The following is a 26,342-nucleotide window of genomic DNA, read 5'->3' on the forward strand; positions in this document are numbered from 1 at the left end:
TTTTTTTTTTTGTTACTCTTGCAGCTAGTTCTGTAGTTAATAATTAAATTGTCACTCATATAGTTTTTAGTTTCTAGCAATTACAAGCACTGAATACGATAAATGTTGAAATATGTATATATACAAACAAAGAAAAAAATAAAAATTTAAAAAAAAAAAAATCACTCAATTTCATAAATTTAAGTAACCATTTATGTATGTAAACTAAAATGCACATTACACTGAACGTGACTTTTTCTCAACACGTTGGCACACTGGCATATGCCAACACTGACATCTACTGGTGTTAGTCAGGTTTGGGGTAGTTTTTCTGCAAACTAAAATAATAACAAAGATCTGGTGTGCACTCACGGAACCAAAGTGTGTAAATTCTGTTACTTGCAATTTCACTCTCAGAGGCAATGTATTTCCATTTTAAGGCCTATTTGAATTTTTAGAATAACATGTGAACAAAGGAGTCTCAACAAAACTGAGAAGCAGCCATTGATTTAGCAAACAAAATGCCTTCTGAAGAACATTTGGATGCTAAAAGGAATCCTTAAAGTGTAGAACTAGACCAGAAGTTATAGTTCTTACACAGAGAGATTATAGGGCTGGGAGTAGTTCTTGAACTCTTTCTGGAATGTTCCTTTTTTCAAGTGGAAGCTTTGTCTTGAAGAGAAAAAAACCAAGAGCTGAAAACCTAACTTTTGACAAGTGCTTGGCCTTTCTAGTGTTTCGTCACATTTAAGTATTTGGTGGTTCTGACTCTTCAAGGTGGATGCCTACACAAAGGAATGTCAAGTGAAGTTATACAAGATACAAAATTGTATAAAACAATCAAAATATTCCTTAGTATATGGCAGTTCAAAGTGTTTCGAGTTAACAACATTAAAAGAGTTGTCCCTCTTTTAGGACAATTTTGTGAGAACAAATTTGTTACAAATACTTTTCAATTCAAGGAGTATATGCCAAGGAATCAGCTGTGTGTTCACGTGAAACAATATTCAGAGTTTTCATTTCTGGAAGAGAGAAACAACATGGAAAAAAGCTCCAAGCAATAATAATACTGAGCTAATAATATTCTGTTTCCATCTACTGGTAATAAACTGTAAAATCAGACTCTCTAGATATAACCTTCATACGAATATATTTTTTTTTCTACTTGTCATCATGGCTAAAAAAGTATCTTTTTAAACTCTCAGGTAACTGGTATCTGCAGAGTGTGCAAAGATTAAACTGGAGGGTAAAAGCAAGGCACCTTTGCTATCTCACGAGATAAACTTCAGTCAATCCCAGGAGAGTTGTATCTGACCTTGGGAAGTTTACACCTTGATAAATTGATACACCCCACTCCACAAGACATTTTTGTAGATGGGAGTGAAAAACTATGTATATTTTTAAGCCTGTGAATATTTTTTGTAGTGAAGATGAGTCTTTAAAGCAAGAAAATTATTGCTTTCTTGAACTGATCTACCATAAAATCCTACCAATGGAGGCTTATTTGGACATTGTTACAGTCAAACAAAAATTCTTTCACAGAAGAACTCAGAATTAGTACCAAAAACCCCACCCCAAAATAGATGTATTGTTATTTAAAGAGCTGACAAAGTCATTTGAATTTTATTATCCAGTACACAGATATGATGCTTATCCACACAGGTCATTTGAGTTTGTGAAATTAGCTGAATGCAGGAAGCTCATCAATAATGAAATGTGAACGGCTTAAATGGACCTAAATTAGTCACAACAATGATACCTTTGACTTTCAAGGTTCACATAAGGCAGCTAGTTTTAAAAATTAAAACCAGAATATGATTGTAGATGGTCCCACTAGATGGCAGTGCTCCAAAGAATTTAGTTTTCTAGATTTCAACAATTAAATCAATTCAGCGAGAGATTTTGGTATTATTTGGCTTTTTTTTAAACTGAAATTGTCTTCATCTCCAGGTAATGTAGCTTTCAATGTAAACATTTCTTCCTCAAAATTTCTACTGATTCATAAAGCCCACACTCATTTACTAAACATATTGGATATTTCTTGAAAACCAAGCCATTCTCTTAAAATTCTGTCCACAGCCTCTACACTTCATCTCTCCCACTTCCATTCCCATCTAACTCCTTTAACTTCCTGGGTATTTCAAAGGGTTCTGTCCTCTACCCTCCTATCTTATTTGTATACTCTATGTCTAGTAAAGTTATAGAAAAAGGCCATCTACAGGTTAGGGTAGAACAGACGATTCATCACTATATTCTCCACCAACAAAAAGATCAGATGATGCCAGTGCTAGCTCAGCAAGGCTAATATAATATAGAGAGATAATAATCTTATAAGCCTTCCTCTTCTCAATCTTCATCTCCCCACTACTTTGTTTCTTCATCACTATGACTTGCATCTCATCATCCACACAGACTCAGAAGACAAGTATTACTCACAATATTCTAAAATTAAAGTATTTTTCTAATCTTTTTAATAAGCTCAGATCTGATTTCTAGTTTCACATTTCACATGCTGCAGTTTCCATTTCTTTAATGTAGAGAAGCATCACCTTGTTGTGTTCACGTGCATTCGAAATGTACTTCTGCAAAGATCATATTTGCTTGCTTTGAATATTATCATATTTTTTAAGTAATAGAAAAAGAGAAGCTCACTCAAATACAGGATGCTCCTCTGCTTTCAGAGCCCCCACAGCCTTTCCTTTTTTGTCATTAGTAAGGATAAGTAATGTGGTAACAACTTCTACTTCTGTGACTTCTGACTCTTACTGACTTTATAATGTTGGTTTTGGTTTTTCTTTTCCTTTTTGCCCATTCTCATGCTACCTCTCAAATCTGAGCAAAGCTCACTACACCTACTAATTTATTGTTTCATGATTTCCTTAAATCCTCTTTCTCAACGACCTGCAAACCAGTCAGTGTCTGGGTGACTAAGAAGCTAAAATCCCTGTTTACAATGCCAAGTGGCACCCTTATTCTCATTGAGTCCTTATATTCTCCATCTGTATCTGTCCAACAGAAACATTGCTGAATCAAAAGCAAAAACTGAATTTTTGGATATGAGCAATATTCATATGCTACCCAAGCTCCTGACCAATGCAGGAGCTCACAAAAAACCAAGGGAAAACATCAAGCCCTAATCCTGTATCCTGAAATAATGCTATCCTTGATGGTAGGGGTAATCTGGAATCCATCAAAAGAATTCAAGGACTGAAAATTTCCTAAAGCACTTAATGGATTCTTATTTTAAGGTCAGAGGGAAGCATCATGATTACCGAACCTCAGATGCTAAATAATACAGATAATAAAATGTCATCAGTATTCTTGCATCAAGCGCACAATTTTCTGGGTGAAGCTCAGAATACAACTCAGAAAGAAATCCACTTTTTATTTAAAGGATGTAAGGCATAATTTCAAAAGCTGATTCTTTTATTGCTATACATTGAAATCTTAAAGTTACTCTCAATTTGTCCACACTGAAACCTTACCTACTGTGTCAGTTATGTTTATGTTTTTGTTTAGCAAATCCTCTTGCATCAGGTACTATACCTTGCAGGCAACATATTCAAACCAGCTCTGTATCTCATGTAATGATCTTTCAAAATGTCTTAATACAGAAATGATATTCAAGAAAAAGAGATCACACCCAGGAATTGACACTTACGCTTTCTCCCCTAGAATGATATTTGGAACACTCTGTTAAGTGCATTAAATCCATAACATTCCTATAAACCTTAATATGGAAGAAGAATCAGAGATGTATCCAACAGGAAATCTGTTGCCCCTTCTGGAACTTAGATGTTTCAGGGGCTGCAGGCAGAAATTCCCCTGCATTTCAAATCCAGAACATGGAGCCCTCTTCTATGGGTGGATGCATCCATTCTTTCAGTGAAGGGCAGCATGATTTTTTTTTTTTTTTTTTTTTTTTTTTTTTTTTTTTTTTTTTTTTTTTTCTAAGGCAAGATAAAAAGTGGAGTGGTGAGTTTCACCTCTTCATGATAATTCATTATTGAAGCAGAGCCAGGAAATTAGAATTTGCCACTTATCTGAGGATTCAAACACCACTCACCATTGCATTATTTGACTATTCTGCATACAGGAAGTTCTGCTGTTGAGCAGAAAAGAATGCAAAAGTCATGCAGACAAGAGAGAGAACAAGTGGTAACTTGTCTGTCTCAGTTGTTAGAGCACTTACTTGGAACATAAAAGATCTGTATAATATTTCTAATCCCAAAACTTTTTTTTTTTTCTATATTATTGCTTATGTCTCACCTCCTCTATTTTAAGGTAAACATGGTTAATTTGAAGTTCAGAAAGTATTACACAGTCATCTCCTGTTACTTATCTTTCAAGATTGTAAAGCTCCTTTCAGAGTTACTGCTTTTCAGGATACAATCTCTCCTCCTACAAAGGATGACCCTAATTCCCTATTCTTATCCTTATGACCTTGCATTTGGCTGCACTAAAAGCATGTTTTCCAAGTCAGCACAAGTTAACAAGCTACACAAATTACCCTGTAAAACTGACCTAGCCTTTACCATTGTACCATTCTTTAGATCACTATAGACCTTATAAGAACTAATTTTATATTTCTGGACCAGGTGATACACTGAGACTATAAGTAACAAAATGCCATTCCAAAAACAAAAATCAAGAAAATCTTGGGAGTGTTAAGGCTACAATTCTGTTTGGTTTTTTGTTGGTTTGGATTTATTTGACATTACTATATAAACTCGAAAAGCACAAAAAAAGCAAAAATGTAACTGAAGTAATAAGCAATGAAAATAAATATCCTTCATATTCACACATATGCATGTTATTTTAGTGCAATATAAGTAAAAAAAAAAAAAAACAATAAATTAAACAAAGATTTAGGAATTTCCATGAAATATAAAAATTTTTAATATGATAACATGATAAAATTGAACTGACTTATTCCAAAATCCATTTACATTTCTACTACATTTCTACTTCTTAGAAAACAAATTTTTTGGCAGGTCTGTTTTTCCATGGTGTGTCAACATCAAAAATACTATTATGCCTTTTGTTCTACTTCAGCTCTTCAATCACTAAAGATGCAGGATCCTGCAGTTAACATGTGGATACCTTTCAGATACACAATGAATACTTTTGTCTACAAGCTTATCCTAGGTCCTGGTTCTGTACGTGCTTACGTACAGTCGCTGTGCATGCATCGACTTTAACAGAACTATACTCAATTACTTAAAGTTATGCTTGTTCCTAAGTGCTTGTAGAATCAGGATTGAAGTAAGATTGTCTCTGTGATAAAGGGCTAGTGGGTGTGCACTTTAAACCTTTTACTATTGCAGAATTTTACACTCACAGAAAGCTTACACTATTTGCTCAGTATTTCTTGTTATTTCAATGGGACCCCTCATGTGAGCAGAATGAAGCTTAAAAAATCAGATATTTATATATGAATATACAGACATTCATATATATTATTCATAAATTCATATCTTTATAAACTTAAAATTTATCTATAAAATACAATTTAAAAAACCTATAAAGTATATTTTAAATTATAAGTAAGATGTAAGCTGTGTATTACCCTTGTTCTAGTTATTTTAAAACACATCTTCAACATAAGGCATTTTTTTCAAATTCGTTTCTTTGCCACTTCTTTGAAACTACAAGATATTGAAACACCATGACATTTATTTCTTCATGTATAATCCTTTAATTTACAAAATTAGTTAAATCATAATAACTTAAAATAAGCAAGTTCATACCTTTCACCTTGCTCTTTCAAATAAATATATTTGGAACACATTGGTTCTTCCTCCTTGTTGTCCATGTCCTCTGTTGTAAATAAGATATTGTGACCTCTTCTGTCTACAGTATGAGAAACTCTAGAAACCAGTTGTAAATAAGGAGGCAATATAAAAGGGGGAAAAGCAGTACACAGATGATGAATGCCTGGATAACGTTGATCTCTAGAATGGAAAATAAGTAAATTAGGAACCTTAGTATTCATTCTCTATATTATAAAGTAAGCAGTTTAGATAGTACTACATTAGGACATACATCAGACAGTAGGGTATAAAATTCTAACATAAATATCAGGCATAAGGTGGCTGGTAATTTCCACTAAAAGTAGAGATAATATTATTTAGAAAAGAGAAGCAGGTAAAAGCTAAAAGTCTCACAATGATGTTAAAATAAAAAATAAGTGCTGTAGTCACAATTTGATTCCTTCAACTCAAGAAGAGCTTTCATTTTCTGCACTGAATACTTAAGCAATGCAGATTTACAGCTTAAATTGGGTACTCAGATTAATGTTATGGTAAGATGTTATATATACATTAATCTGCAAATTCCCTCCGTTGACAGAGTCCCTTGTAAATACCCTTAAAACTCTGAATTAGCTTTATGATACGTTATCACTTGAATTTCTTCGTAGCTTTCCAATTCATCTGTTGATTTTAGAGGAAACACTGGTCTCTGACTATCTTTGAAAAGTTAATAACTAAAAATTCTACCATTTAACCCTCCAATCTAAATTGTTCTGAAGGTGATGAAAGTCTATTGACTTCCACAGGCCATGGATCAAATTCTAAAAAGCAGTCTCTGGCTACTGTACGAACTCTACTAAGTTAATAAATATCTAACGTGCAGACAGTTACACTGTGAAGAACAGTATATGGAAAATGTCTGAGATGAAAAAAAATCAGAAATAAATGGCTCCCCAAATAAATGCTGCTTTTAACTAAGGTTTATAAGTCCCTGCATATTTGAAGACAAAATCCCAAATGAAAATGGCTAAAATTCCAGTTTGAAATTACACTGAATAGTTTCAGGTTTTAATGATTCTTCTGAGGTTCTCCTGAGACAATGATGGTTCCAACAACTTTGGGTTTTGTTTTACTGAGAACCATGCCTGATGTTATAAATAGATATATTATAGAGGGAAAATTAGCAAGATTATCATGCAATATATATTCAGTTTTTTAAATTATATTTTATATTTTCATGTTTTCTGAAAAACATTGAAAGCAAAAATGTAAAAGATAAAAATCAAATGAAGAAAAAAAAAATCCATGAAAACCACTGTAATATAACAGAAATTTGACTCACAGTCAAGAAAATATCACATCAAATACACACCAGATTGAATTCCATTATATTAACATATTTTGAGTCCCTATGTTTATAGGCAATCCAACATGAAAGAGTAACATTAAGTCTCTTTATTTTAATTAAAGTGATGAAAACAGTTTTTGTCAAGTCATACGATGAACAGAAAGGAGCCTAATTACTTTATGCTGCAACAAGACAGTTTCACCAGGTCTTAAAATCCCAAGTCTCTACTGAAATAATTTTTGCCTGAATGAGAACAAGGTCAATGTTATGAAGTAAAATATAAAAGTTAACCACAAAAATTAAATATTGAGTTTGAAAAGCAACTCAATCACACAATACACATGGCTGATTAGAATTTAAGGCATTCTTACAGCCCTTAAACCCCATTTATCGTAAAGGATAATGTTTTTTAAAAGAACAGAATACATTTACAGCATAAATGGAAATAATTAACTCCCTTGGAGTGTGAAATCAGAGATCAGTCTTTCAGTAAGTAGATCACATTAATTTAAAACTAGAAAGAAATATTTCACACTCCTTTTTTTTATTTGATAGTATATAATCTTTATGTTTATAGTATTTTTATCTCAGGATGCTCTAATACAGTTCATTACTTCTGCAGTGCAATTAATACACAATTTAAATAAATAATTAATGGCAAAAATTTTAAGTTTGAACTTACAAAATTTGTAGTGGTAGGCAAGCAAAATAGTTCTCAAATTCTCTGCTAACTTTTTCTCTCTGTTTTTTAATTTAATTTAAATAGATGAAAACCAATTTCCGTGCTATTTTAATTGCATTATAGTTACTGCTTTTGTATAGAAGTTTATCATTTCAGTGAATGAACTAACTGAATGTTTTATCATTGCAAACTGAAATATTTGGAGCATGCTGCAGGTAAAGGTGAATGTTTTTACAGCACACACTCTCCTAAAACAGCCTATTTATCACTCTTTGAGGAAAGGGGACATGAAAAAACAATACTATGTGTGTGGCCTACATTACCTTCACTTAATGCACTAAATACAGGTTTTTTAGAAAATCATGCAGTTTCTGCACCATTGATAATCTGACAGTAAGTATTTATTGAAGGTAAAACACTCATTGTCTGTTGACACTATTTGTTTTAATATATAATCTTGCTAACCAAATGATCTTTAAGCAATGCAGATAAGCAATGGCATGCAAAGGGTCACTTAAATGCCAATTTGACTGTTTCATAAACTTAAGCATTCTTTTCCCATGACTATTCTCAGCTACTTAATTGAAAGTATTATCCATTTACAAACTTTAGGCCTGCCATAAAAAAGGCTTTCTTCTATATCCAATAGACCTTTCAGGACCCTAAGAACAACAAAAGCTAATAATTAAAGCTGCTTCTCTCTTCCCCCCTCCACCTTTTTTTTTAACCTCAATAGAGAAGTGAAGCAACCTATGTTACATCTAAACAAAGGTACCCATAAAGATCTTCTTAGTAGTGAAGACCATAAAACTGAAGAGTCTCACTTGAAATGGAATGGACAGGACCTGGTCTGTACTACATTTGTCATCTGCACTCCTACCACAGAATGACAGATACAGCCTATGAACAGAGCAAGGAAATAAGCAGCTGTCCTTAAATTACAGCTCTCCATGTAAAATATCCTGAATTTCAGACAAGCTCTGACTGTAATACAAATTCAACTTAATGAATTTTTAATACATCTTCTCTATTTAAAGATGATGACTTACAGCTGGCATTGCTTATATTAAATTTGTGGTATTTTCCATTGTTTGTTTTTAATTATTTTGATTAGATTATGCCTGGAATTGTATGGACAAATTCAACCCCCACATAAGCAACTTCGGTTTCTGCTGAAGACAAGTTTCATCTGCACAGAGCAGGACTGAAAAGGCCCTCTGGATTTTAAAAAACATAAATCAGAACTATTTGAAGGAGATTTGCAATAAGAAAAATGCATTTTCAGGTTTTTTCTTATAATAATTAAATAAGATTTTTTAATTACTTGGAATTTGAAGCCTGACAAGGCAAAGATTGTTGCAAGTCATGTTCCTCTTGTTGCTCTTTCTGAACTTCATCTGCTTTAATTTTTTGTATTGCTTTTCCTTCCACCTGTAGCATATCGGAGGATGGATCCTTAAAAGTTCATAAACAGAAGTTGGACACAGGGTTACAAACAGGTTAGTTGTACGGACATGGTTAGTTGTACGGACATTTTCACACTCACTCTGGAGTAGAACAAGGAGCAACACCACACAAACTCTGACCATCAGAAAACATAATTCAATGAAAATAGAGTACTTTGCAACTGCTGACTACACTACAAAGATCACAGCAATGCCCACATTGTATTGATGATAAGCAGAAAAGTGATAAAATTTTATCCCTAAATTTATCCCTAAAATTTGCATCCCTAAACTGCATTTCTGAGCAATACGTAAGATGTCTATTTCAATAGATTACATAGAGAATAATAAAACCAATATCAAAATAATATTATTATTTGGAAATACTCAACTTAGAAGACCAGGAGCATACCTAAAATTGTAATATATTCTTATGCAAATTCAAACAGATATACATGGTGCAAAGGATGACCGTTTTAGAAAACTTTCTTCAATGTTATATTTATTAAGGACAGGAAACTCAACAGGAATATAGATGTAAAAACTTCTGCTGTTTCCACCCACAACTGCTCATTCCTATTTATCAGAGCACCACCTGCTTAGTTGTGCCAAAACCTGTTGATTCACACTGCAAAATAGATCAGATAACTGATCCGTTTTGGAAAAAATAGTAAAAACTGAGCGTTGAAGGAAGGCAGAAATTAATCTGGATCTCTGATTCCCTTTGTAGAGTGTCCCTTCTACAGAAATTTTGTCTGAGGTAGGCAACTGTAATCCAGGAAAATAAAAAACAGCAAAAAAAAAGGAACTACTGGAGTCATCATTGCTGCCAAAGTGTCTGCACCCATTTCATAAAACTGTACTTCAAAATCTCTACATTTGTTCTGCTTTTTCCTCCATAAAACCTCAACCATCCCAAAATTTCCTGCAAACTGTTAAAAATCTTCCTAAAACAGACTAGCAGTGCCATCAATAAAGGAAATCTCCTTAAAAGATTGCATACATAACATAGCAAAGTACAATCAAGAAAATGCAGTACAACCATTAGAATTATGCAGACAGATACCACCACAGGGAGAGAAAACAAATTTGAAAGTGCATCATCTTTAAAAATTTTTTGTCTCAATACAAAAATGAAGTCCACATTTTGCCCAGCTCTTCCTGATACACCATGACAATTATGTCTGTAAGGCTGGCTAGCTTAATTTATAGGGACCCAAGGAACAAACCTGTTGTGAATAAATGTCTTTCAAATAAATATTATCAGTCAAATATCTGGTTAAATGAATTGCAAAAGCATAGGATTTTACTCTTCTTTGTCCACTCATATCCTTTGTTTATCCCAGAATATAACTGGGCAGAATGTTGTTGTCAACTGGTAATTTCAGCAGTATTTAATTACCTGAAAGAAATCACCACATGCAAAGAATATTGAAGTGTATAGTTCATAAACAAGTATATTACTCACCAGTAAAAGATCCTGAGAACTGCAGAAGGTACCTAAATGACCCACTGCCTTCTGAAAAGGCTAAAATTATTTCATATATTTGCTGTTTATTTTTTAAATCAACAGCACTGTTTGCATCAGCACATACATGAAAAAATATGAAGGATCGAAGTCAGATATTTGATGTTTACCAGAGAAACTGGAAGTGAATCAAAATTTTACATAGAGAAAAGAAGCTGAAAAAATAAGGAATACAGAAAAGCTTGCAAACAATAAGTCTACCTGAAAATGTATCATTCAAATTAGTCAAGCATGACTATTATTTGTTGCTTTTAAATGTCAGGTAAATGTTTCTGTCATGATCCCTTGTCCAGTTTAAAGACAAAAAGTAACCTGATTGGATGCATTGCCGTTACCAGCTTTTGGAATGCCCAGATACTCAAATAATTTGAAACAATAATGCATGTAAGTGATATCCAAATAAACAGAAGATAATTTATTTCTCAATATCTTAAACACTAATATGGCTAGTAAATACCTCCAAACCTGAAACTACAGCAGCTACTATTTTTAAATCATAAGTCAAAGTTCTGTGATTTTTTTTTTCTGAAATAGATCATGGAGGACTTCATCACAGTCTTGCTAATGAATTATTTAGACTATACTAAGTAGAGGGAAGTTCATTTGAGCCTAAAATCAGAGAAGATGAGCCAACATACTTTCTATTAGTCACTTTAAATATATATCATTTCGGTTTTAATTCATTTTCTTTGTATAAATACCAGTGAATCAGCATACCACTTATTAATAAAATAATAAAAAATATGTGATTCAGTTACAGATGTAACATAAAATTACAATAACGAAAGCAACTCTCAGCATTTTTTCATGTCACTGCCTTGTGTATGTCCAAATTTGCAAGTTCATCTGCAATCAATTTATCTTGAAATTACATGGGTTCTGTAGCCCACCAAGCAAAACAAATTAATTTAAAAAAAAAAAAAGTCACAAAACCATGGCAATGAGTAGTGTTCTTTAGAAATACTAATATACAGTACATTGCATTTACTCTGTGTAGAAATAGTTCTGATAGAGCATTTAGCCAAAACGTACAGGTTCTGAAAACCATTTATGTTTCTAAATTTTTGTCTCCATTGCTTTCCCTGTGTATAAAACTGAAAGCATGCACTTTCAAATTAAATAATACATTTAAATTATGTAGCTTTTCAGGTTAAGTCGCAACGTACTTGGTGTACAATCAGTGAATACACACTGATGGGTGTTGCTGCAAAGATACCATCAGTACATTACAGAAGTGGCATGCTGCCCAAAACAACAATGTTTAAAAAAATTCATCATAGTACCCCAGTACTGATAAATAAATGGGAAACTGGTCTGTTGTAAATAATATATAATTTAGAAATCATAAATTATCTTCCTATATCATTGAATATTATTAAAACTACCATCAGTAACATTGTATTGTGTACTATTTACACATCATTTACTGTACTTAGTAACCAAGAGATTATTAATTGTATAAAACTTTATAGCCAAGTACACACGCCACATGAGATTTCAGTTCCTGAAGGACTGCAAACATTTCTGACCTATACACAGGCAAATACTGTAAGGGAAATTTCAAAACACAGTATTTGTTCTAATTTAGCAGGATTTTTAATTTCATTTTTTTCAATATCATTTTATTTTAATCCATTTTCTTCCACAGAAGAACTCTAATCCATCTAGTAGAAATAATTTTGTTACCATGAAAGTTGCTAGGAAACAAATCCTTAGTTGTAGAAGAATGCCTGTCAACTGGAACTACTCAGGCCAGCATCACCAGACCTTTCAGGGCTCTGCTTCACGTATCCTTTAGCCCAGTGCAGAATGAAGTGCCAGAATTGATAAGGAGCTTCTGTTATCTCCTTGTGACTCCCTCCCAGAGCTGCCCTGTCCCTTAGCTCTTCACGTTAAGCTGTGGGTATCTTTGATATCCTAAAGTTGATGGGAAAGTTGGTTGCTACTGCTCTGGAACTGTAAGTAGATGCTTACCACTCTCTATCCCTTTCTCCAAGCAGCTAGAAGAGACACGAGCAGAGCTAAACGATGGTCAGTGAAAGGAGCTGAAAAAACAGCTGAAGCAAGCCCCTTAGACATTCAGACATTTTCTCATTCTGACTAGAGCTCTGCCTGACAGAGACTGGACCTTGAAACAACATATTCACAAATACTGGGCCATCAAATAGCATCCCACAAATGTCTCATCCTCTTTTCATTTTGGTCCCTTTATCTCCTTTTCAACACCTCTACCTGTCTTCCCATGTAGCTTATCCAACATTCTGTTCATCTGATTTACTTAAGTTTAGGCCAAGACTATCTGGTATCTCTGAATATAACACTGCCTAGTGGAAACATCCCATTCTTGGTTGTCCACATTATACCACTGTGAACATAGTGTTATTCTATTTTATAATAAGCATATATAATAACTTTAGGGAAAAGTAATAATTCACATCTAAGCTGCAGAAGAATCAGGTTAAGGTTTTATTTTAGTATCTTGTTATACATTTGATAAACTAGAACACTAGAAACTGAGAACATATGGGAAAAGACATTATTTGGTCTTAGCAACACGTTTTTCCTCTGTGGTACTGACTCTATAAACCTAATGTGTTAAACCTATAAACTTAAAAATTTGAGCTGTACATTCAAAAGTTTTATATTCAAATGACATTTTTTGTCATGTGTAAAATATCACAGAATGAAAAATATATTGAACATTATGCCATTTTCCAGGAAGGTATCTGCTTATTAAATGTAGATTAGGATTCTATTTATATGATGTTTCATTTGTAATCTTCTTTCCAATCTCATAAAGAAAAGCCTAACCCAACATCTGACCGAATGAACCTAATTTGTTTTTCCCTCTAACCTTAAGCTGCAAGACCAGTATGGAGACCTGTTTTATAGGAAATCATCTTTTAAAGGATAGGTGGTAAGAAAGCCTTCCAGATCTCTGTATATTCTAAAGCATCAAAACCTTAAGCATCAGAAAACTATACTACTATCTCACAATAGTACTAACCTACTTACCTGGTTCACCTGCTTGTTATATGGTAACTGCTCATCTTTAGGCCAAGATTAATTTTCTGCACCCTCAACCATATATAAGTTTAAATATTCAAATTTTAAAAACAGTCTGAATGAAAGACATAGAATAATGAGCACTAAAGTGTATTAATACAGATTAATGTCTTATAATAATCAGCATGCTACTTGAGAAAAGTGAAATTCCTTATTTCCAGCACTTGGAGAATCAAACCCCACAAGAAAAGGAATGAACAAGAGACACAAAAGAGAGAGAAAAATAAAGGTATACTTATAATTTATAAAGTACCAAAATGTTTTCAAGGACTACTTAATTTCCTTCTCAGTTTTATCAGTTTAAAATATGAACTACCTATCTTAACAACTCTGCAAGCAAACAGACACACTATTAACTTATTATATTTTAGCATTCCTAGATAATACAGAATGTTACCATGCTTGTTTGGTGAAAACTTGGCAGGGCCTGAGATTCAGTTTTTATTTCCTCATGTTCAATTGGTGCCTGCTGTATAACCAAGAGAAAAAAAGTAATGTCAAATAAGAATTTGTTTTTAAAAAAATCACACTACCTTACAAAACAAAACAACAGCAAAACAATATGTATGCATAAATTATAGTTTGAGTCTTCATCACACAAAGTAGTTTTAAAGCAACAAGTACATTCAGAAAACGATGATTTAACTCTCATCTTTTGCAAACATTTATGCACATGCTTAACCTTTTACTAAAAAATAACCCCTCTATGGATCTGCTTCTAGTAGAGTACAGATTTTCAGCTGATCATTTTCTCCACAGAAGAAAATTAAAATTGCTCCACTAGCAGAAAATCTGCTACAAAATTTAAAGTTGTTCTCCATTCCCAAACATACTCTTCTTTCTCATCAAATGAATGGTTCAACATTCCCCTTTTCAGTACAGTATATCCATTAAAATGCAGATATAAACCCTAAGTAGTCTTAAGGACAGTGTACTTTCTGAGGACCTGGGTAGCATACCTGTAGGTAGCTCCACACACACACACTTTACCCTTTGTGCCAGATGCTGGTTTGAGGAAACAAGGTTTAAAGATAACAGTAACAGACTGAAGTATATAATCTAAGCCGCATTTAATTTTATAATACAGTTCTTTAAAAATGCTGCAGTAATGTTTAATATTTCTGAGGAAAATATTCCAGAGCCACAAGTGGATGCGAGAATGCATTAAAGGTACCATTATCAGCTGAATATGTGTTAGGAACAGGCTGACACTTCATGAAAAAAGTCCTTTGCTGGCACTGAGAAGTGTCCAGTTCCTCTTGTCATGTAAGAATATTCCGTACATCAGAGTTTTTATTCCACTTAATCTATTGTCCACTAAGCAACCTAAAAATATGATTTTTAAAATTTTTTTTGCATAGTACTACATTTATTCTTACAATGTAAGATACATATCCTGAGATGTAACATTGGGGTTTTTTCATATTAGAAATGGAAAAGGAATAAAGAGTCTGCAGGCCAACAAAAAGTGAAAGACTTGTATATCACCTCAAAAATGGCCTTGCAGAAGCCACACTGCAAAACACACTGGTGTTTTGCTTTTAACCAAAGCCTTAGCAAGGTACCTCCCTCTGACAGAAAAGACAGCTAAAGAAAAAAAAATCATGTTACATATTTTTTCATCACCACAAGGATAAGGAACTAATGGAATGTAGTAACAACTCAGATGAAAAAGGAAGAGATTTAGCATTATCTTTCCAAGATACACCAAATAACCTTCCTCTTCTTTGCAACACATCCTTATTTACAAGCATGGTAATTGCTGCAGACAATTATTACAGTCCATCTTAGCTACCTGTAATTCTTTCCCCATGCAATTTATCACCCAATTCATGGAATCAAAGTGAAATTTTCACAAAGCCTTTCATTCATCCAGACTGGATCAAGTTAGGTTCCTAAACTATGATGTAATATGTAAATTACAACTTTACATATTAATTTTCCTGTTCTGTCAGAAAGCATCAGAATTATATGAGCAAATATTATTTTAATTTCATCTTAGACACCTGTACATGTTGTATGATTGCTTTCCTTTGCTGGGTGTGGTGTTTTCTCTTTTGTCTACTCCCCATGGGAGAATCACAGGCACAATGCTATTGTGTTATTTTAATAAAATGATGTGTACTGTGTACATATGTACTAGAGGCTGTGTGTTTGCATTAACAGAAACAAGGCCAAAGACGTGTGATCTAACTTTAGGAAACAAAGGTGTTGAGAAGTCTGGCAACTCTTAATTCCTGTGGGAATCTGTTCTGTCCATTCTTCAGGAAGCTGTTTCCGGCACTAAAATTTTAACCTTAGGATAAGGAACTTCTACTGTGCCTTTAAAAAACAGCTTTCTTCACCATAGCCTTTCTCCTACAGGTGTAGAAAACTATTTAGGTACACAAGTACCACAATAATTCATTAGAAACCATTTTAACATTTTCAGTCATTTTCATATGCCTAGTATCCTGTGTAGCTGACAAGATTAATTGTGATGCCTGATGTACATTAAATTAAAATTCTGGTGGTAGTGGTAGTTGGGTGTAGGTTTTTTTTTCTTAAGTACCTCTAATTTGTTTTACTTAAATATTTTCTTTTGGAATTTTTTTTAATTCCTCTTTTGATATTTACATGCCATTAAAGTAAGTTACTTTCCTCTGTTTGACAAGAAAAGTCTCTACCACCAGCACAGAAAAGACTCTGATAGATGGCAAAACAAAGTTAATCTAGATAAGTGAACATACAAATATTTTTAAACAGCCTTTTAACATAATGAATTTATACAAATCCTTTATGCACAAACAAAGCTTATCACCCTATACTCCTCTGGCAAAGCTTGAAACTCTGGGAGATTACAATCTATCTGATTAAAACCAGTTTGTTCTCTTAACAGCAACTTACTGCCCTAATGAGGATTAGTCTCCCCGTTTTGTTAGACTATGGTGTAAAAATTATACAGGCAAGGACCATCCTTTTTAAGACAGGTATAAGTGATGTAGGCCTAATGATCATAAGAAACTGTAAAGAGATTATTGATAAAATGTAAGAAACTGCACAGCTAGAGTGGCACTATTACTGGCACTGTTAACTTCGAAGAAATTAACAGACCTCAGAAGTCCCCACATGTATACCATGTACCCAACATGGCTCCCTAGGAAGCTTCTTGCAACATTATGAAAATAAAATCTTTGTTTAAAACAAAACAAACAAACAAAAAATAAAAAACAAAAAAATGAAGTAACTGTTCCAGAAAAAAAATCTAATGTATCCAGGAATGGTAATGCCCACCCTGGGACTAAGCAGTTCCCTTCAGGAAGTGACAAGAAGTGCTCTGGTCTTTTCTCTGACATGATCAACCTTACTGGGCATAGTCAATAATTAATGCTTCCTGGACTAATCGTGTAATAGCAAGTTCATAATAAAAAGCATCATAGCCTTGATTGAGCTACTTCTTAATGGCCATGACAAAACCATGTGAAGAACATTCCATGAGCCATTATAAGCAGAAAATAATAAAACCAATAGGAAGAGTTACAGTTTTCCTACTAAAAAAGAACTGAATGAAATGCATTTAAGCCTCTTGTTCATTTCACAAATAGTATACATCTTATGCCACCTAAAGAGAAAAAATATATATATTTCAAATGAGTCTCTTAAAAACACATTTATCAGAAAGCAACATATCATCTGTTGCATATTTTTTATGCCAGCTGAAATTTTAAAGTACATACAGAGCAAAAAAATAAAAGAGACTGTAAAGGGATGAGCAAGTACTTGTTTGCATATGCTTATAAAGGAAATTTTGAATTTTAACAATAATTAGTCTCCATTAAACACTTCTGAAAGAGTGTTAATGCATTACAAAGAAGATCTCAAGATTCACTACTGAGATTAGCTGAAAAGAGGTAGGTACTTAGTCTTTTTTTAATTAAAGTATTATTTGTAATTGTCTTGTTGCTAGAATGGTGCACTATATAGCCTTGTTTATTATAAGTATTCAAATTTGACCTTATTTTTCAAGAAAAAAATGTTGTTTATTTAGTTATCACCCCCACAAGCTCATCTTACGTAACAAAGAACTGATCTGCTGAAAACAATAACTGAAGATGAGCTGCAGCTTCAGCACCATGCAAGTTGAACATCAAGCTGAATACCAAGAAAATGCATTTCTGAAATTAATATAAACATCCTCCTATGGATACTAAATCAAACATATAACTTAACACATTATACTTAAAGGGTAGAAACAAACCCAAAGGCAACAAAATTAGTCCAGGAATAGGGAATTACATTATTCTTATAATAAAAACTGTAATTTTTAAAAGAAAATGTGGTAGGAATCATTATTCTTAACTCTAAGGAAACAGAGCTAAGTACTAAAGTCCCATTGTGCTGGCATTCCATACCCCAGATAATGCAAATGTGGAAGGGAAACCAGGACTCAGACCCCACAGTAATATCATAAGCTATCAATGCTAACCAGTCAGAAGTGCTAGATCAAGAATAAGATAAAGAGAATAGAATTTTTGCCTTTTTTAAGAAATGAAAAATATATTTAAATCTGAGAGCTTGTTTTCATTCTAGTGTTTCTGGTCTTTTCTTAGGTATTGCTATTTCATTTAAAAGAATATATTTCTTCCTTCATTAAAGAAGGCGAGCCTTGAAGCTCAGTGCAAAATAAATAAACCATTCATAATAATAATAAAGAATTGCTCACCCTATTTATAAGGTCACTTAAGTTCAAAAGACACTTGGTGCAAATGTCTTTGATTTAAAAAAAAAAAAAAAAAAGTAATCATCAAGTTTCTCATTCATCCTCATCAATGTTCGTCTGTCCCTATCTAAAAAACATTAAACAACAAACAAGTGGACCAGAAAGTCATCAGCAAGTTTAAATTTTCACTTTACTTTGAACCTGATTGATGTAAGTTTTAGAAATAAAGAATTAAACATGACAGTACTCCAGAGGGTAGAGTTTCAAAGTTCAGAGCCCAGCAGCACCCACTACAAAAAAGAGAAAATCAGTTCTCTTCAATTTTAGAATATCAGGACTTGCTAGAAGCAAAACTTGAAAATATTACCTAGGACATAAGTCATTCATATAAATGAGTAAGAAAAACCACATAGCTCAGCATGTTACCAATCACTATTAATTATTACTGGTAAGTTGAGCAAGGAATAGTTTTCCAGGTCCTCTTCTCTAAGCCCTCTTCCCATCTGCCTGAAGTATTTTTGTAACCAACTGACAAATTTCTACCAGATAAAGAGAACAGTTCCAAATTATTATAATCATAAAATATGAGTCAAACAATGACAAAGGATCACCTCAGTACTGCCACACTCAGGAAAGTCTTCTCCAATTCCAACCCCAACTGAAATACACCAGAAAATATACAGAGTAGAAGACACTATGAATGCCTCTACCAACAAACAGCTCTCAGAATAAGAGAGCGTAAGAATAGAATAACAAGAATAAGAGATCTCTCAGAACAAGAGAGCATAAATATCCTGGAAATGCAGTTTCAGACTACTGCTGCTCACAGACTTACATATTTAAATTAACTCACTTCAGGATTCTTTTTCTCCTAATTTTTGTATTTAATCAAAAGACAGTCAATCCCTGGAACTGAATGAAACATACTACTTATGAAACATACTACTTATGTTCTATGAGAGATACCCTGTGGTCATAATAGGCAGCATTTAGATAGCTGTAGGAAAAAACACTCTTCATCATCTCTTAAAAAAGAAAAGTTTCATATGCTTTTCATCAGTATTTCAATCTTCATTGCAGAAGCAGTCCTTGCTGAGAAGTCCACCTTCCATGAGTCTGTTCATTCCATGGCAGCAATAACAAGTGCTAGCATGAACACCAAGTGGGATTGTGATGTTTGTGACAACTTAAGAACATAAGTTTCATCCTCATCGAACTGAACAAAACTACCAGTCTTGCTAAGAGAGGACAAAGTGCCATCTGACCTAATTATTAAGCTACTAGTCTAGTTAACAATCAGCAATCCTCTGGTGAAGATCTAGGCAAGTCTTCTGTAGCCTCCACCTGATGCCTTTTATTACTGGTATCTCTTGCTTTAGTTAATTGAAGGGACTCTCCTACAGCTTCTTACACAATCTGCCTAACTGTGACAATAATGAATTTTTTTCTTATGGAGACTTCACAAGCTAAACAATATCTAAAAGAAGCAATACTTCCAAAAATGTCCCAAATATATTTAATGCACTTTCTCATAATCTCTCACACTGAAATATATCATCTTAAAAAAGGGAGAGTAAAAAAAAAAAAAAAAAAAAAAAAAAAAAAAAAGCATAAGCAGCATAGTAAAAATAAATAATTCTCCAAGAGAGCTTGTGGCTTAATATATTTTGATATTGCCTCTTTTTTTCTTTTTTTTTTTTTTTAAGGACATCAAAAAAAACAGTAGAAGAAAGAGTAAAGAATATTCTGTGACACATTAGCGTCTTTATCCATTTGTTTTGTCTGGCTTCTGTGTTGTAACACATTGTAGGAACTGGAAAAAAAAAATATACAACTCTTATAAAAGTAATATTTACCCAAGAAAAAAATATTGCTCTTGTTCTGGTTCACCTACTTCCATTTTTATGTTGTAGTTCTGGCCAAGAACACTCTCCAGGAGTTCTTTGATCATCTGGTCTGAGGGGGATGGAGAAGTAGACTGTGGGGAAGCAATTATTTCATCAGTAGACCTTGCAACCACTTTCACAGGCGGTGCCGGTGTGGAAGTAGGCTCTTTGGGTTTGCTCTGCTGGAAGTTCTTCTCATATATTTTTAAAGTGTCTGGTCTAGTCACATATCTTGCCTCTTCCAACTGTTCTTGAGCAGACCTCACACTTGGCTCCTTGCTTCCTTTTCTCAGCACTCTTCCCAATTCAACATCTAAATCTTGTTGCTTTGCTTTTGAAATAATGCTGCTCCTCTTCTTAAAACTTTCCCCAGTTATTTTTTCCTTTCTTGAAATGCTTTTACTTGTATCAGAATCTGTAGACCTTAATTCAACACTATCTTTTATCACAGTACCTGTTTCATCAGTTCTATCTCCTTTTAAATGCTGCTGATACATCTGTAACATATGCACTCCCTCCTGTACTTTACTAACAGGTTTTGTCTTTTCTACTAAGGTAGAGGAGCTACTAACATGGAAACCAGACTTACTGTATCTTGGCTTCTGGGGTGGTGCTGGGCGCTTTGCCATTACAATTTTTTTAGTGGTACCTGCAAATGGTGCTATTACTGGTAGTTTTACAACTGTACTTTGTTGGCTACAAGTGGTATTTCCTCTGTTAACTTTTTCAGAGCAACTTCTCCGATTTTTGTCACCACTGTCTTTTTCTACAGATTTATTTCTCAGAGCCATCACCTCGAGATCAGGAGTTTGTTTTTTCATGGCCCTTACTACAGAAGATACCCTTACTTTCTGTGAACTTCAGAACACCCAACGAATTAATTAGGAATATTTTTATTTATATTCATGACAGGCTTATGTGGACTCTTTGACCTCTGGAGAGGATAATGTTCTTAACTGATGCGATTGATCTGGTGCTAAATCTTCCAATTAGGGCTAACTGCTCACGTTTCTAGGAGCAGTAACTATTGCTTATTTGATCTTCAGACTACCCCACTGAGATTCCCTGCGCATAGTTTCATGTTCTTTAATCACATGCAGCTCTTCCAAACTCAGTCCAAACTGCTTGTGTTTTCTAGCAATTTTCTCCTACTGCATGGATCCTGTAAATTCAAACAGAAAGGAGATTTTGGATTTTATATACTGACACAGACCCCAGCCTTGCAAAGACTGCTTCATTTTGCGAAGTGCCCCAACTGATTACAAGACTGCTCTCAACACGTGTAATTAAGCACCCCGAATGCCTGTCAGCATTTTAACTGAGAACCGCACCATTTCTACCAAAACTCTCTACCATCTCTACCAAACTGAGAGTTGGACAGAAACTCCCTAGAGAGCCAAAAAAAAAAAAACAAAAAAAAAACCAACTGGTAAAGCTCAATGCTTTCTCCAGGTAACGGCAAAAAGCTTCCGACCTACAGAAACCAGTGACCCCGGGCCCCTCGCTTCGCCCCCTCGAGCAGGCAAAACGCCTCCCTCCCCTCAGAGAAGCACCCGACAGCACACAGCCGGGCCGCCGGCAGTAGAGGCAGGGCCCAGGGCAGCGCCCCAGCCGCGTACCGACGCCGGTCCGGCGCGGGGAGGCTGCTCGTGCCCCCCCGGTGCGCAGGAGGATCCGGACCCGCAGCCCCGACAGCCGCCGCGGCGCCGCCAGCAGGCCGGAGGGGGAAGCACGCGCTCCGTAACCACGCAACGGGGCTCCCGCTGGGGGAGAGACTGAGCATGGCCGGCTGCCACTCCTCGCCAGCGCCCCCTGCCGGCGGGGAGGGCCCTGCGGGGCGGTCCCAGTGACCTCCCCGCCCTTCACTCCCTGAGGGAGCCGCGGCGTGCGGGGACCCGGGGGCAACTTCTCTGCCGTGGGCCGGTTCGGAACTGGAGGTCCGCACGGGTCATCAGCGTGTGGAGACGTCGTTAGAAAGGTTGGGGCTCAGCCAGGGGTTTCTGAAGGCCGCCGTCCAGGCGCGGCTGGCAGTACCGTGCCAGCCTGGTTTTTCCCGGTGTAGGACAACCCCGGTCCTGCTGCCAGCCACGGGCTCTGTAAAATGTTGTCCTGAAAATCCAAACCTAAGGATGGCATTGCTGGGAATCTGCCTGCCCTGCGATGCAGCCGCTTCCTGCATACAACTACAGATGCGTTTTTTCTGTCCAACTAATTTTCCTAATTGTCAAAGAGTCAGCTTGGAGGTGAAAGCCCAACTTTGTTGCCTGTGACTTGTCTATCATCATCAATAAAGTTTCTTGTCATTGGGATTTAATTTACAATTGTAGGGATTGCCTGCAACAGGATAGATTCAATCTCAGATTCCATGAGCTGCCCAACTGTGCAGTATTAGCAAGAGCAAAAAATCTGAAATGAGTTCTCCGAGAGGAACCCTGACTCGGTGTGGTAGAGGTTTACTAGCCTGTCCTTCAGACAACAGAGACAGCAAATATATTTGATGGCTGCCTGGTGAAAGTTAAATTTTAACAGTAGTTCCTTTCACACATGAAGTATTAAGTGTAACTGGACCAAGAAAATATATGACCGTTTCAGTGTCCAACAAATATAGGGATGAGAACATGCTAAAAATCATCAAACTTCAGGAAATAAATTTTTTTTAAAGAAACATATAGATGAAAAGAAAATGCAAAAAGTCAAAGTGAATGTATCAAGGCTTTCATAACTATGGTACACACCTACAGGGTCACACTGGTGAGGTTCCCAAGAAGGCTGGCTGTCAAAAACACAGGCAAAGCAAAGTAGCTTATAGCACTAAGGGGAAAAAAAAGAAAGTTTCCCACATTTAATCTGAACGCAAAGCACTGGGGTTTCCATGATGGTCTGGGCTGCAACAGTTTACAACATTGTGTTTGTAATCCACTTAAGTCTCTTACAGTGGATAAAAATTAAATTTGGTTTTGTTTTGTTTTGTTTTTTCTTTCTGTTCAGTTTGGGTCCCCAAATACCTGTGTGATAACAAGTAACTGTGGGGACTAACTGCATATATTGGATTCAAATGCATCGCTCAATTGATTGAAAGGCTCCACTGATCCAACAGGCAAATGTCTTCTATTATCCTTTCCTTTCTTTGTAGCTTTCAGCTACAGCTTTGTAGCCTTTTTTTCCCTACCTAATTGTATTCCTGGAGTTCAAAGGCCTAGCCAGTGTACTTCTTGAAACTAATGTATCTTAAACTAGGCTAGACAGGCAACTTTTAGTTTGCAAATGCACCTAAAAACTTGTTGAAGATGAAAAATTCATTAGCCAGTCCAAATTAACAGGGGGGTTTCTTCATGTGACAGCAAGAGAACTGATTAAAGCCCTGTAATACACCCCAGGAAGCCTATCTATTTGGTGACTAATTTGCTTCTCCCTCTCTCTAGCAGGAATCCCAGAGTAGCTGGAGGACCAGAAGGTAGAATACGAAGTAGCTGATCTGTGTTGAAAATTCCCAGTAGCTGCCCAGGCCATTAGAAGCAGCTCAGAATAGCAATGCAAGTGTTCGATTGCCTCACTGAAGATGCATCCTATTACCAGTTTAACATAGTTGTAAGCCTAGAGAGCAGATCTATTTCAAAGTAGTTAAATAATAAGAAAAGCCTCAGCAATTTTGTTTACTTAGAACAGTTCCTCTCTGCAGGAGTCACAGTGGGATGTGGAAGAACAGGCCTTGCATGAGAACAGATATTTGCATCAGGAAGTTCTAGTAAGAAGCTGCTGAATGGCAAGAAGTATTTGCATCAAAAAACAATTGAGGAACAAGGAAAAATCATTAAACATGTGCTTCCTCTCTAGATTAATAGTTGTGGTAAAATGGAAGATGAGCATGCTGTGTTACCTTACTGTATCTGTTATCTGCCAGGTCTGCTTGCAGCACTATATATTTCTTCTACCAAACCACATGAATTGCTTAGCAGTCATTCCATTAGTAAGTGTTGCCAATCTATCCTCTAGATCTTCATCTTGAGCTCTGGAAATGACAGCTGCAGAGATTCCTGTGTCTGATACACATTGAAATAATACACAGCTATTATTAGTATGTGCCTCTTGCTTAATGATCAGTGATTCTTGCAGCCTGGAAGCATTTTTTTTTTTTCTTTAATTGACATGACATATTTAGTTAAGCGGGTTAAGCCCTTTCTCCATAGTTTGCAAATTCCAAAATTTCCTCACTAGACGAATCTAGTATAATGAATATAAATCCTTAGAAAGCATATGAATACTTAGCAAGTGGATCTAGCCTTGGAAAACCTTGTGCAAATTTAGTCCTGTGAATTAATGTAGACATTATTATTATTTTTCTTCATTAGGTTTCACCAAACGACTTATCTTTCTAATATCACATAAACTGTACCATCTCAGTTCTTAATCCATAAATGTTGCAAAAAAGGTTTTTCCTTTTTCAAAATAAAAGCGATCATTTAAAAATTGTGCATGCAGTTTCTTTTCTCCTAAACTGACTGAGTCCATATCTTGCAGGAAGTCTCACCCCCAGTACATATTACTGTGATCCAAGTTGATGCTGGAGTGAGATTGAGATGCACATAGTGCAAAGTAGTTATGCTCTTCCTTCTCTTTTCATTTAAGTGATTGATATTGAGCCTTCCACGGACCTCTTTCTGGCTTTGCTTAAGAGCCCATACTAGGGTGTACATATTTGATATGTACAGTGCTGTCCTGATTCCTGATCATCTACTTGAGGGTGAACACTGGAGAGCACCACAACTCTTTCTGACTGTACTCCAGTCACCAATAGTCCTAGCGAGGATAACAGAATATTTGCAAAAACAGTTTCACCAGGATACCAAAGTAGCATACCTCATTTTAGAGACCAGGAGCTAGAACAAAGAGAATCTGAATGACTTTTCAAAGTCCCCTGGTAGAACCAATGGAAGACTTGTAACAGTGTGTGCTCCTGACTGCTAGTAAATAGAAATCAGATCAGATGTATGTATCCTTAGGCTACAGGCTACTGTTTTCTCTTTCAGGGCACCAGCATCTCTGTTTTAGTATTTCTGCCATGTATTTATTTAAAATAACCATAAATATACACAGAAAATCAATTATATGATAACTGTGAAGCATGGCCACTGGGAATGTAGCACACAAACTTCCCTGAAAGTTACCATATTGGGGGTGGTAATCTGTAGCAGAAGAGTGGAGTAAACAAGTTAAGGGGCAAAAATCTCTTAAATTGGAGTGTCAGTGCTGAAAAGCTTTTTCATTAGTTACACAGGTTTGATCCAGCTGAGCTGAAGGAAATAAGGTCAGTTTTAAATATCACTTCCTTCAAGCCCAAGATAGGTGCATTCTCTTGAGGAAAAAATCAAGCAGAAGTAGTAAGAGACCTGTGTGGATCAACAAGAAACTTTTGAAGAAAGGCTTATGGAAGAAAGAACTTCACAGCTCATGGAAGAAGGGATTGGTCACTTGGGAGAACTATCCCAACAACTTGGGATGTTGTCAGAGCATGTAGAAAGACACCAAGAAAGTCAAGCTAGCAGAGGAAACAAGAAGAGCTTCTTCAAATGTATCAGTAGTAAAAGGAAGAATAGGGAAAATGTGGGCCCAATGCTGAATGGGGCAGGAGCCCTGATAACAGAGGATGCAGAGAAGGCAGAATTGCTGAGTGACTTTGCTTCAGTCTTTACTCCTAGAATCAGCCCTTGTGACCTCCAGACCCTGGACATAAGAAAGTCTTACATCTAGGTAGGAACAACCCCAAGTACCAGTACAGGTTGGGGTCTGAGTCTGTGGAGAGCAGGGGAAAGAGACCTGGGGGTGCTAGTGGACAGGAGGATGACCATGAGCCAGCAATGTGCCCTTGTGACCAAGAAGGCAAATGGCATCCTGGGGTGCATTAGAAGGGGGTGACTAGCAGGTTGAGAGAGGTTCTCCTCCCTCTATTCTGCCCTGG

The 26,342-nt window shown here is 35.6% G+C and overlaps 1 protein-coding gene across 4 annotated transcripts in view; it reads right to left on the reverse strand.

Moving 5' to 3' along the window:
• The window catches only part of TTC6 (tetratricopeptide repeat domain 6), a 58,427-nt gene extending 35,790 nt beyond the window's left edge, over positions 1-22,637 (reverse strand). For 2 of the 4 annotated variants that reach the window (XR_011726316.1, XR_011726315.1), the window contains exons 1-4: positions 20,395-22,637; positions 14,199-14,270; positions 9,087-9,217; positions 5,730-5,933 (exon numbers count right to left, since the gene is read on the reverse strand). Coding sequence is in view for 2 of the 4 variants with exons in the window: in XM_071746089.1 (XP_071602190.1) it covers positions 5,730-5,933; positions 9,087-9,217; positions 14,199-14,270; positions 20,395-21,207 (1,220 nt within the window). In the remaining 2 variants the exon portion in view is untranslated. The remainder of the gene's footprint in view (positions 1-5,729; positions 5,934-9,086; positions 9,218-14,198; positions 14,271-20,394) is intronic. The other 2 variants (XM_071746089.1, XM_071746088.1) reach the window with 2 other exon arrangements.
• Positions 22,638-26,342: the final 3,705 nt, after the last annotated feature.

The sequence above is a fragment of the Heliangelus exortis genome, chromosome 5 (assembly GCF_036169615.1).
Source record: "Heliangelus exortis chromosome 5, bHelExo1.hap1, whole genome shotgun sequence".
Taxonomy (NCBI): Eukaryota; Metazoa; Chordata; class Aves; order Apodiformes; family Trochilidae; genus Heliangelus; species Heliangelus exortis.